The 13,099-nt window shown below is 38.9% G+C and overlaps 1 protein-coding gene across 1 annotated transcript in view; it reads left to right on the top strand.

Annotated features, from left to right (window-relative positions):
- LIN7A (lin-7 homolog A, crumbs cell polarity complex component) overlaps window positions 1–13,099 on the top strand; it is a 51,381-nt gene that overhangs the window by 19,216 nt on the left and 19,066 nt on the right. Inside the window, exon 2 of the mRNA XM_069858386.1 lies at window positions 2,416–2,534. Within this exon, the coding sequence (XP_069714487.1) occupies window positions 2,416–2,534 (119 nt within the window). The remainder of the gene's footprint in view (window positions 1–2,415; window positions 2,535–13,099) is intronic.

The following is a 13,099-nucleotide window of genomic DNA, read 5'->3' as shown; positions in this document are numbered from 1 at the left end:
CATTGCCATTCTGTTGCACTCCATTAAAAGGATTCTTGCTAAAGAGTGTTCTTACCTCTTCTTAAATCTCAAAACAGTCCTCTTTGATGTATTTGCTGCCATCAATCATATTCTTCTTTGTAGACTCATTTTTCTTGGTTTCCATGGCCTTATTATTTCTCAGACTTCTTAACTTTCTGATCTTCACTTCAGTAAGTGCTTTGGAGGGATCTTGCTTGGTACACCTCCACATCATCTCTTCCTTTGTTATTTGCAAATACAGTTTCAACTGCTGTCTACACACAGGTCACAAACCTGCTTCACTAACCCAGACCTCCTCTTTCCCATCACACCAAGATCTCTCTGTCTCCTGTATGATCCTTTTTCAATGGTACTGGCTGTGTCTCTACCAGCAGGTAGTGTGGAGCAGAGAAGCAGGGGCAGATCAGGAAAGATGTAGCTGTGATGCAGTAAGATTAACTAGATGCCCACTAGCAGCTGACACACTGCTTGGAGCAAAAGCACAAATGCAGTGTTTGAACACGGGCTTAGTGTTAGTTTCATCTGAATGTTCATGAGCCTCAGGACTGCTCTGGAATGCAAACTACAGCCCAGTAAGTGAAAACATCCTGCTGGAAGAAACTCTGTGCTCTCTGCAATGCTTCCTCTCATACTTAGGCAGATGCCTATAAAACAGCTTGAGAATTATCTATTATGTTATCTATTACGGCACAACCTACCTTGCTGACCAGTTACCTGCCTCTTTTAATTAAATTGTAAATTTTTTGAGGTTTCATCTTCTCTTTTCCTAACACTGATGCAGCTGCATAATAATTATTTTCTTATAAAGGCAAATACATGATTTTGATTTCATTTGTGTTACAGCTCGTCTGCTGTCATCTCTTTTTCTATTTCCAGAAAACTTCTAATGTGTTTGCTGTATGAGACATCTGGTCACTATAGCTCAGCTACAAGCCAAGGACTGTAAGAATTGTTTCAGTTAGCATAATTTCCCCATCACAAACAGTGCAATCTTTGTCATCAGAAAGGAGAATTATATAAGGTTGCTTCTAGCCATTGTAGTCATTTTGGAGTTGCGTGGTTGAGGGGTAAAGCATTTGTTTCTTTTTTGTGCAGTTAGAGCACAGAATTGAAACGCCTCAAATATTGTTTTATCATTTAGTACTACGCATTTTTTTCATCACTAGGATACAGACCTATTTTTAGTAGAGTGATGTGACTGGCCGGTAGAGGCTCTGGTAGCTATGCAAAAGATGATAGAAGATATAACGAGCACACAGCTGAAACAACAGCATTGGCAGGTTCAACTGTACAAGCAGATTTACAAGAAAAGCTGCAAGGTAGCATTAAATGACGCAGCAGGAGAAAACCCTCTGTTTAAGGTCTGTCGTCCTGAAGACCAATCGGGATATGTATCACTCACTTCACTCCTGCATTTAAGTCAGCCTGTCTTTCACTTGACTAGGCTAGCCTCCACGAGACCAACCACTATTTCTTCTACCTATGTGCCCCCAGCCATAAAGAATTATTGAGCATCTCACAGGTTAGGGGTTTGGGGTTTTTGGAAGTACCTTAGTAATAACTGTGTAAATTAGAAACTAGCCTTAAAGAGGAAAAATATTGCAAGAGTGAGGGTATGAGCATTGTTAAACTGATGCAGGTTCCTGCTCACCATTCAATATAGTTTAGCTATTCACTTGAACTTTCTAGATGGCTTTTTAGAGACACGTCAGTCTTTGCATTTACAATATACTGTTGCTTAAGGAGCATTCAGGCCACCAAAAATATTATTCCATGTATTTCTGTTGGTTATGCAGGGTTTGTGTTGCAGGTCTGGTCTTCAGAGACCTAGACAAGAGTCTTACACATTTACTTTTCTTTAGCAGGCTTTCCATTCTTCCCTAACAGACTTCTACTTGCCTTTGGAAGACTATCTTTATCACCAATTGATATGTAGATTTAGATCTATGAGAAGAAAAGATCAAACATTTTTCTTAGGTTTTGTCATCTTGAGGGTGCTTTCATAATGACTCAAGCTTCATTCTTTCAACCTTTCTGAAAGCAGGCCCCATACTGCTCCTGTGGTACTTTCTCTTATGCAGAAAGTAAGCAATACTTTAGGTCTCTTAATATGGTTTCGTTTCTTTGAACTGGGAGCTTTGTTCCAAGGAATGTTTGCAACTAAGAATGTACCTCGTTGTCTGTGTCTGTACATGCGCATTTTGTCCACAGTTTGGGATTTAGATTTCTGAACAGCAGTGTTATTGCCTGTGTGAGGCAGGTATAATGCAAGATTAATACAGTATTTATTGCTAAAGCTGATTCTGAATTTACAATTACCATCCGTGTGCCCCTTTTAGGCACTAACTAGTCACTTTGTGTACTGATCTGTATTCCCTTTTTTTCCCTACTCAGATGTTGCAAGAGCAATTGAGTTACTGGAGAAACTGCAAGAATCTGGAGAAGTACCAGTACACAAGCTACAGTCCCTAAAGAAGGTGCTGCAGAGTGAGTTTTGTACAGCTATCAGAGAGGTATGAAATCAAGATTTTTAATTGTTTCTCAGAATAACATCCCACTCCTGAACGGAAAAGTTCACTTGCCTTAAGGTGCTGCAGAAGCAGGAGTACCATGTATAAAAGATGATGGATGTGAGATGTGTCTGTAGCTGCCTGCTACAGCACAGAATGCTGAAGTTACTGAAAAGCAGTCTCAGAACAGTTGCATCAGCAAGGCATCAAGCCTGAGGCAATTAGCCTTGCTAGGAGGCAGGGCGATTAATTAGTACTTTAGTATTCTGCTCTTGCTGTTTCAGGGTCTGTGTAACCTGTACAGCGCTGTGCTGGGATATGGGGACATGGCAGGTTGGGTCAGTGCAAGCTTAAATGCATCTCCTTTGAGCCTGGGTGTGTGATAGGGATGTGCTGATAAAATCAGATTGCAGTGAGAGGCAAATGGTGCAAGCACTGAAGTTAACTGAAACCGACAGGAATCTTGCCATAGAAGTCCATGGTTAGGTCCCAGTGGGCCTTGTTCCACGTGTCAGAAATCCTTGTTAGACTGCTAAGAACTGTGATCTTTACCCTGCCAGCCGTGGTCAGGTCCCTCCTAAGCTCTGCCCAGCAGTAGATAAATTATGATAGTTCTCTTCTAGTCAAGATAGAGAGGATGCATTCCCCTCCCTGTCTGTATACGAGCAGTATCTTTAAAGCAGTTAAATTACATATACTTGAGTTACAAATTTCTTTGGACAGAAATTATACATTAATACAACAAGAATTCTTACCTACCAAATGGAGTGCTGTTAGCCTGCCAGACAGAAACAGTTCTAAATGCCCTAATGAAGGTAACATCTTTTCAGCAGAAAATCTGTAAGAACTTCTGTTTCAGTTTATCTGTCTACTGCCTGGAACTAATCCTCCCTCCCTGAAATCAATGGGGAATCTAATGTTCCCTCGATGGCAACAGGATTGAACTCCTGATAACTAGGCAACAGTACCACATCGATTGAGTGGACTGCTGGGTGGCTGGAACGAAGAAAGAGAGGAATACACACTAGTTTCATAAGCGAAATGCAACATAGTCTTTGTTCTATAGATTATATTCTTCAATGTGAGAAACAGAGAGAGGCTTCCACTTAATTGAATAGCAGTTTTCAAGGCTTTTTAAAGGGAATAGTGTTTCATGATGATAAATACTGGCACTGTGTACCCTGAAAAGCTGCTATTCTGACTAGTCCTTTCAGTTAACCAGCTAAATGCTTCTTTAATTGACCACAAGACACTGAAAAGTTGTGGGTTGTTTGGTTTTGGGTGGGTTTGTTTTTTTTTTCAGATAGCTAAGCATGATACTCCAGTTATTAAAGGCAATTTTCAATGTTTGCAGCGTCATCAGTGAAATCTTACCAAATTTATATTCATCTCTGAAAAAAGTCTTAGTAGAAGCAAACACAAAGCTTATTGAAACAGGTACAGAGTCTAGGAAGTAGGAAAATGGCTTAGACAAACCACTCTCAGTTCAGTGAACTGAAAGTAGATTTTGACAAAATCATCTCACTGGAACAGAAGATCTTTATAGTGTGTTGTGTAAAGACAACCTGCACATGACAGGCTATCTAATTATTGTTAGAGTCTTACAATCAAGTAACAGCCATTTTAAGAAGACTGTAGCAAGTTGTTACACAAGAACTGAGTGATGATAAATATGCAATTAGATCAGTTCTGTCAACTTCATAAAAAAGCCTCTTTTATTTCTTTTTAAACACTTAACATATTACATTAATATAACATAACTTTTCTAAGATATCACTATGAGAGAACAGAATTTCTGCACCCAACAGAATTATTTATGCCATTGACCACTATGTATGCAAGTTTCTTAGAAGAAATCTTCAACTCTAAAGGGCCTGGTAACAAATCTTTTAATTTAGGGAGAGTGGGAGTATTGACATACATACATTACTAGTACTTAAGGTTGTTCAATATGTAGTTCCTCTATTCAGTTACTTACATTAAGCCTTTGGCAAATATTTAGGCTGTAACTCTTTTTTCCCACCATTTGAAGAGTTGCTGGAAAATTGCAGAAAATAATTTCTTCGATTTAAAAAAAAATTAGTAAGAAAGGCATGGGGGGTTGTGGTCACATTACATTGTTAGACATTTCCAAGCACTGCAGCAGAGGCTTGCAGGATATCTCAGCTGGGTCTTGCTGTTATTCAGGGATGCCCTTCTTGCATGTCTTTCATATACACTAGAGTTTCTGAAAGACTTACAGCTACTTTATTGAACAGCACAGTTTTTTTCTGAGCATATTTGAGCTTGAAATAGCTGAGGCTAGACATAAATCTCCATGCAAATGTTCCCTCCCATTTTTTATCTTTTCTTATCCCGAGTACAAGACATAAGAGTGTGGCAACTGCCTTTTAATTCCTGTTAGCACCTAGAGGAGAAAAGTTGTTGACCTTGCAAGAGAAAGCATGGCAGTCAGTTGGAAGTAACAAGAAAAGTGGGAGTTGTTTGGAACATAAGATCTTTCCTGGAGAAAGCACTGAGGCAGACCAAGTGTGAGCAGAAGGTAGGAGTAATCATAATTGGTTGAAGGGCAGTGGCAGGCCTTGTATTAGTACGCGAATTCTGGAAGAGGCTGCTTATTATATAAATATGCAGAGATTTGGATCTGCCATGTGTTGTGTTTGTTGTGTAATGCAAGATCTGAGCCTAACTTTCGTTCATCAGAAAATCGAGTAAAAGGCTGACTTCCGTAGTCCTATAAATTACATAATGGAGGAGCTTTGGAAAAATAAAGATTTTCTTTTCTAGTCTAAGAAATTATGGACAATTAACTATCCAGTGAGTTTGATTGTTTAAGTATTTTACAGAGAAACTCAGTATTGGCCTGAATGCAGGTAACATCACCAAAGAATAAGGTACAGTCCACACAGTATTGATTGAATGTGACTTCTCCCTTCTATAAGTAGATACTCTTTTAACTACAGAAGCAGGAGATCACTTTTGTGATGAATTAGCCTTTAAGAGTATGAGGTATTTTATTAGTTGACATACATTCCAATCTAATGTGTAGGAATCTATTAACGGGCTGTAATGAATAGTATTTATGGTAGCTTATTTAGCAAATCAACCCGCAGTAATATGCCAAAGAGATAAAATCTTTTTAAAGTGACTGAGTGAATGAAATTTAAATAGAAGTACTTTGGCATTTTTCTAGGATGCTGTGTCAGGAAATGGTATTGATGGTTCTCACTTAGCTAAATATAGGTACTATCAACTAAAATATTCTATCTGGCACTAGGCAGGAATATGTACTAGCTCTGGAAATAATGGAAATCTTGTAAGTATGTAATAGCCTCAGTATTTCCTTTTCACCTGAAGACCCCCAAACTGGAAAACAGGCTAACCAAAGTCTGGTCACATTAAAATTGAGTTTTGGAAAAAAAAAAATACTAATTGCATTTTAATATTACTTGTTTCACAAGCTCCCAAACTATATGAAGATAAATTACCCCCCTGTAGCCATGTTGCCTGGCAAGAGGTGCATGAATCTTACCCGTTACACCATTAAGTCCTTTACCCTTCCATGTGTTTTTTGCTGTGTATTCAAATCTGTTGCTGTTATAGTCTTCTGATTCCTGGGGATTACTGGAGTAGATGACAACAAGACTACAAAAGTGATAATGCATAATTGATCTACTGAGATGGTATACTCACACAGAACACAGAACATAAAGCTAGACAACCTGAATTGGTAAAGTGACTTTAATTGTTGCAAGTCAGTGAAAAAGAACTTATGAGAACTGTAAGATAAGATGAACTTATGGTCTGGCAAGTAACCTTAAAAATCTGTAGGCACAGAAGATTAAGCATAAACAGTTGGGCAAAACACACTAAATCATCAACAAGAAAATGTGGCATACCATAGCAGATTATGGGAATTTCTTTTACTGCTAATATGTGGTAACTGACATGGAAATGCCAGGAGAGTAATGATACAGTCTGATAAGCTCTTGCATCTCTCAGTGAGCAGGGGTTTTCTTTCAGATTGATTCTCAAGTTTCTGTTTCTGCATTTTAAATAGTAGTATAGAATTCGGGGATATCTTGCTTTCATCCCAGCCTTCTTTTGTTACTCCATTTTCCATTTCAAGATTAAATGTAATATTTTGTTGTGTGGATATTATTTAAAAGAATATCTGCCTGGTAAATAATTGTAGTGAAACATGATTGGATTCAATGATCCTAGAGGTCTTTTCCAACCTAGTGATTCTATGATTCTATGGTTTTATCAATATCGAAAGTAATTAGATCAGAAAGTCTTTCTAAATATGTATTGTGGCAACCAGACACACAAAAATAACCATTATTACATTCTGTTATCTTGTGACTCCCACCAAAATATCGGGTCATCACAAAAGAGCACTTTTTCACTACTGGGTCACTAACCAGAATAATGTCAACACAAAATGCTCCACTCTTGTGTGTTTGGTATGAAGTCAGTCTGTAGTACAGCATGTTGTCTTTGAAGACAGCTCAATTCTACTTGAGTAGTTTTAAACTTTTAAGTTTACTGTGAAATTCATCTTGTGGACAGAGTATCCCAAACATTTAAGGACCGCTAGCAAAAAAAGTGGCGGAGGCAGAACAGTGACCCTTATCTGATGAGGTCTGGATGCCCGTCAGTTACTTTAGAGAAATATTTTATTATATTCTATAATATTAAAGACATTGTTTCATTTCATGCTAGGTAGTGGGTTCAGGAAGCCTAGTGGGTATATTGGAATGATTTCGTTTAATTAATAATTTTCATTTTCGTGCCCTGGCAATCTGAATGCCTGGGACCTGCTGATCCGCAGTGTGTTCACTTCCTCAAGGTGTTTACACGTGCTCTTCATTATTAACCCTGATATATTTCTTTGCAAATATTAGGGAACCAGAGGAAGACTGCAGGGTGGTGACAGCTGAGTCTGGTGATACTGTGTTCTTTACATTACCAAAATGCAGTGCATTCAGCAGGAGGCTGGGTGGAACCCTTAACTGTTCAGATATCCCGGTACAGTGGTGTACCTCAATTTAAAGGGCTGTACTGAATATAACATTCTGGGTACTACCTGGACTCAGGTGAAACTTCTCATTCATTCTTTTAGTAGAACTATTCATTGGAGATTTTTATGTAGGAGTCATTTAAAGTCCTGGTTTTATTGCCTTTCAAGAATCCCAAGACTCGTTTGATCAGTTTGCAATACAATGCTGTTCGTCCACCTCCCAGACCCACCTTCTGAAAGCAGAGTTTCATTGGTTTCTGCGTGATGAAACCCATTCCCGGTAAAAGTAGAGGTTCATCAGGCCAAACTCTTTTATTTGACACTGAGGGCAGCCCCAAGGTTCAAGGTTCAGTGGCTCTGAGACACTGAAAATTTGTTACAGGAGAAAAAATACAGTTCTAGTCGGTCTCTCAACCCCACAGGGTGAGCTCTGATTTTAAAGTTTTTAAATTAGAAGATGCAACTTCGGAGGGGGAAAAAAGTATGTATCGTCAGAATGAAGCAACAGTGGTATGTTGGATTTATTAATAAGGCAATTAGTAAACAAAAGGGCAATAGGACAACTCATATGAGTACAGAGAGTGAGATTTGTCAGCTCAGATTTGTAGCTCAGGTTATAAATTCAATGTAGTTATATTAGCGTGATGCCCCATTAGACTGATGTTGGGAAGCAAAGTTCTCAGGCTAATCGAATACCTTGTTATACCTTGTTCTGGTATTCCAGGTAACTTATTTAGGATTAGTGCACCATTAATACAGCAGTAGCACTCATGTAGCAGCAAATACAAGATTGCACAAATTGACCAAATTCAGATTTTCACATGCTTATGCATGGGTTGATTTGGGTTTTTTTTCATTAAAATTTGCATTTTCCTGTGCTAATTTTAAAGTTTTGGCATTTTATCCCTTTTTAGATATTGGTGTGCATTACAATGTCAGTTGAACCAGTACAGCTTACCTGAATTCTGGGGCTGTGTAGCATTTGCTAGAATCTTCTGCTGTACCTTTCTATCCCTTTTCCATTACCAGAGTCCCCACAATGAAATGCCATATAAAATAATGATAAAAGTTCACACTAAATCAATACCTCAGTCACTTTTTGCAAAGGGCATTATTTAGTTTAATTCAAAGATGACAGCATGCTGAAGTAGAAATGTTTTCACGTTTTACAGAGTTTTGCTTTCCCTCTCCTGGGTACAAGTACTCTATATATAATGATGAGTTGAGAGAAGGATTTGTAGTGTATGCAAATTAGGGTAGAAAAAAGGTGATATTTCAAAAGATGGGTTGCCTGCTTTTTGTCTTGCCACCATGCTGAATGAGGCATTTAGAAAGTTCAGCACAAAGCTTAAGTTAGCAGTAAACACAGAATTGTTTGGGGTTTGTTTTTAATTACTGCACTGTGTTCAAATATGTGCTATTGTTTAGACTGAATGTAACCAGAATTACACAAATTTTGAAAAACAATGAAGTTTCGTTTACCCCTTTACGATAAATAATGAAAGCATTACTCCATTGCTTGCAGGCCCTGGATGGCATGAATGAGAACTTTTGGAATGATTACCTTGTCATTCAGCAGATGGCCTTCATTAATGGCAATTACATGAATTTACCAAGCTGCTCAAGCATTATCTGAGAGAAGGCATTATTAAGCCTCTGTGCAATTACTAAGTCCCCATGACTTCCATGACTTCTCTGCAGGAGATTTAAAACAGCTGCTGTTGTCATGTTTTTTTAAATGCCTAGAGCTTAATACATTGATTTCACAGATGTAGTACCCTAGAATATGGGGCCAGACTGTATCACTGGTCCTTAATCAGTGCTTTCTCTCATTGGTTTTGATTAAAGATCAATTTTCATAGTTTTCATAGTTGGCTGATGGCTATGTATCTACTCACATTTGTGCTCTGCTTGCATAGTTGGGCCTTTCATAAAAGATAAACATTTTAGTGCTGCAATGTATAGAATCAAAGCAGTGACATATCCTGTTCATATCACAGTTTATCTGGATTGCTGTATGCTAGTGAGTGGTGTTCAGGTTATGTTCTTAGTTCTGCACATGCCTGCAGAAGGTGAGTCCAGTGGAACGTGTGTGATGCATCTCAGCATCTTTTTTGTTTTCCTCACATTATAATTTTATGTTATTGTTGCAGTATCATATTTGGTTATATAAAACTTTTAAGAGTAAACAAAACAGCCTCTGCTGCAGTTCGTCTCAAGCCTGCTTCTTTCTCTTGAGAGAAATCGGCAGCAAGGTGAACTACTGAGGAATATTTACACTGACAGGTTGTTGGAAGCCACTGCACCACTGTTTCTGCCTTGATGGACCCTCAGTATCTCCTTGCTTCTGCTCGAATGATTATCACCAATGAGACTCCAAGAAATGCTGCTCAATTTCCATTCTTTAATTGTGCCAGAAAAAAAAGAATTTGCAGAACTGTTTTAAAACTCCCATTTTAACTACATTTTTTGCTGGTATTATAAACAAGAAACAGCAGTTTTCTTCCTTCTCCCTGCCTTCTCAGCTCAATAGGAACACGCACTGGAAGTGAACTTACATGACAGGCTCAGGTTATTTCACATTTAATCCAGGTGCCGATTTTGGCAAGGTTTTGCAAAATCTGTTAAAGTTTGGAATATGGCTATTGCATACGGCAGCCCCTACTGACGAACTGAAGAAAATTAACATTTATTAACACTTGGCATATTTTCGAAGTCAAAAGTAACTGTCAGTGAGGTCTAAGAGAAAGAGAGTTTTAAATTACAAGCTATAAATTCCAAGTGGTCTTATGGGAATTTACCAATCACATATGTGGCTATTTCTTTTGATACCAATATGTTGGCGTGGAAGCAGCAGAAGAGACTTCTAGGACAGTATTCTGCTGTGGTTTAGTGATAGCAAAGGACACGATTTCTGAGACACCTATAACGTCTTCAAAGACACTAGATCATAGTTGCAATTAACTTAGTATACAGCATAGAACATAAAATAAACTAAATGACCCAATCAATTTTTATTTTTCCTCATATAAGTAATTTTTATTTGCAAATAAAAGTCCATTTTTCATTATTCTTAAGAGTGTGCCAAGCAACTTCCTGGGTGATGTTTCCAGACAGAATTGACATTAGAGAGAAGAAGAGGGGGCACACAGGTGTCTAGAGTGTCCTAACAGCAACACCAGGAGAGTTTCAGCTGACTCGTCCAATATGTGTCAGGATGTGACAGCACGCATTTTCCTGGTACATCTGCTATGTTCTTCTGCTCACACAGAAGGGAGGAAAGGGATCCTGGCCCCAGTGTGCAACCCCTATCGGGTTGTTTCTTGGACAGACATAGCCTCATATGTCAAGAGCTCAAGGACCAAAACTTGGTTCAGCTTCAGCTTTCAGGCAGCAACACAGATGCTGTTGGAGCAGAGTGAGCACCACCCTATTACGCACAAAAAAATGAAAAAAATGCCAGAGCAAGCTATACCTTGGTATTTTAACTGGAGTCTCTGTGAAGTGTTCCACCCTGTATTAAAATATTATACCCTTAGAGTGATTTTATTTTGTTGATTTTGAACAGTGTTTCAGGTCTGTGTTGGTTTTTTTTCTCTTACTGTCTAAGGGCAGCTTAATAATGCATCAAGATTTGGATCATTTTTTTCACTTTGGTAAAAGTGACCTAGTTTCCTCCATAACCCTCACCCCCCAGAGAAAGAAACTTTTAAATAAAATATCCTTTATGAAAGCTTTATAAATAACCTTTATGAAAAATATCCTTTATGAGAAAAATATCCATTATAAAATATCCTTTTGTACTTGGCACTGGTGAGACTGCACCTCGAATCCTCTGTTCAGGATGTTGAGGCTCTGGGGCAAGTCCAGAGAAGAGCAACAAAGCTGGTGAAGGGGCTGGAGAACAGGCCTTATGAGGAGCAGCTGAGAGAGCTGGGGTTGTTTAGCCTGGAGAAGAGGAGGCTCCCTACAACTACCTGAAAGGAGGTTGTAGTGAGGAGGGATCTGGCCTCTTCTCCCAAGTGACAGGGGACAGGACAAGGGGGAATGGCCTCAAGCTCCACCAGGGGAGGTTCAGGCTGGACATAGGAAAAAAAAAAATTCACAGGAAGGGTCATTGTACACTGGAACAGGCTGCTCAGGGAGGTGGTTGAGTCCTCATCCCTGGAGGTGTTTAAAAGACAAGTAGATGTGGTGCTCAGGGACATGGTGTAGTGGTTCGTGGGAATGGTTGGCCTCGATGATCCAGGAGGTCTTTTCCATCCTGGTGATTCTGTGGTTCTGTGAAAATGTAAAAGCCAACATTCATAATGTTTCTTCCAAATGTTCTGAATTTAAAACTGTTTCATCTCATCAGTTGTTAAACAAGACTGAGTTTCGTTTACAGGTTCGAGCTGGTTAATGTGTTAGCATCCCTACTGCATGTGGCAACATCCATGCAGTGTTACTTCATGGAAAGGGATTGCTATGACAGAAGTTTGGTTTTGAAAATAGACACCAGTACTTTTCCCTATGCAAACATGTAAATGCATACAGACTAATGCAAGTTTATCATGTAAAAATATTCAGAATGCCAGCAACCTTGAATGACCACATTCTGTCAGATATAAATAGCTTATTAATACAGACTAGTTGTCACAAAGCAGTTTCTTCTACGAGTTGTCCAAATTCAGTAGCTGCAGGAAATAAGTTATGTAATTCTGAATTTTTGGGACTTCCACTAGACCCTATAGTATATCTCGTGCCTTTCTCTCAAAGATGTTTTTCTACCATTTCAACCTCACTGTACTCATAGCTATTCATTGACTTGTCCTTTTGTCATTGTCAAAAGACCTTTTGACAGTTTACTCTCAGAGACAGATTGAAGACATGTACACTCTGAGTATGGGTATGAGATTGCCTAATCCTTTCTTCTATAGGGATTAATCAAACACCTCGCATAAACCTGTAACAAAGTGGCCCTTTGTAATTCATTTGCACAAACAATCTTGTTTAAGAAGAATTTAAGTTTATTGTAAACTTGAAGTTGCGGTGTGTATACATGGCATTCATGGTGTTGGCTGTAAATTGGAGGGGGGAAAATTTAGACTTGACATTAAGAAGAAATTCTTCATGATGAAGGTGGTGAGACACTGGAACAGGTTGCCAGGGGAAGTTGTGGATGTCCCCTCCCTTGGAAGTGTTCCAAGGCCAGGCTGGATGGGGCGTTGGGCAGCCTGATGTAGTGGGAGGTGTCCATGCCTGTGGCAGGGGGGGTGGAACTAGATGTCCTTTAAGGTCTTTTCCAAGCCAAACCATTCTATGATTCTATGGAGTTCTTCTGCAGCCAAAGGGTTTCTGAAGTTGTCAATGTCCTTCTCAAGGACTGGAGTTTAGAATAACGGTCTTCTCAAATACTCATTCTCTTCAGTCATCCAGAATATCCCCTTCCTCAGTTTTTAAATTAACTACCAAAGATTAAAAAAAACTATTAAGAAGAAACTGTTGTTTGGTTTTGGGGTTTTTTTGAGTCAACTGGCTAGATAGAAAATGAGTCTGCTTTCAG

The sequence above is a fragment of the Phaenicophaeus curvirostris genome, chromosome 1, assembly GCF_032191515.1.
Source record: "Phaenicophaeus curvirostris isolate KB17595 chromosome 1, BPBGC_Pcur_1.0, whole genome shotgun sequence".
Lineage (NCBI taxonomy): Eukaryota > Metazoa > Chordata > Aves > Cuculiformes > Cuculidae > Phaenicophaeus > Phaenicophaeus curvirostris.
The sequence above is the reverse complement of the archived record's forward strand: the minus strand, read 5'-3'. Positions and strand labels throughout refer to the sequence as shown.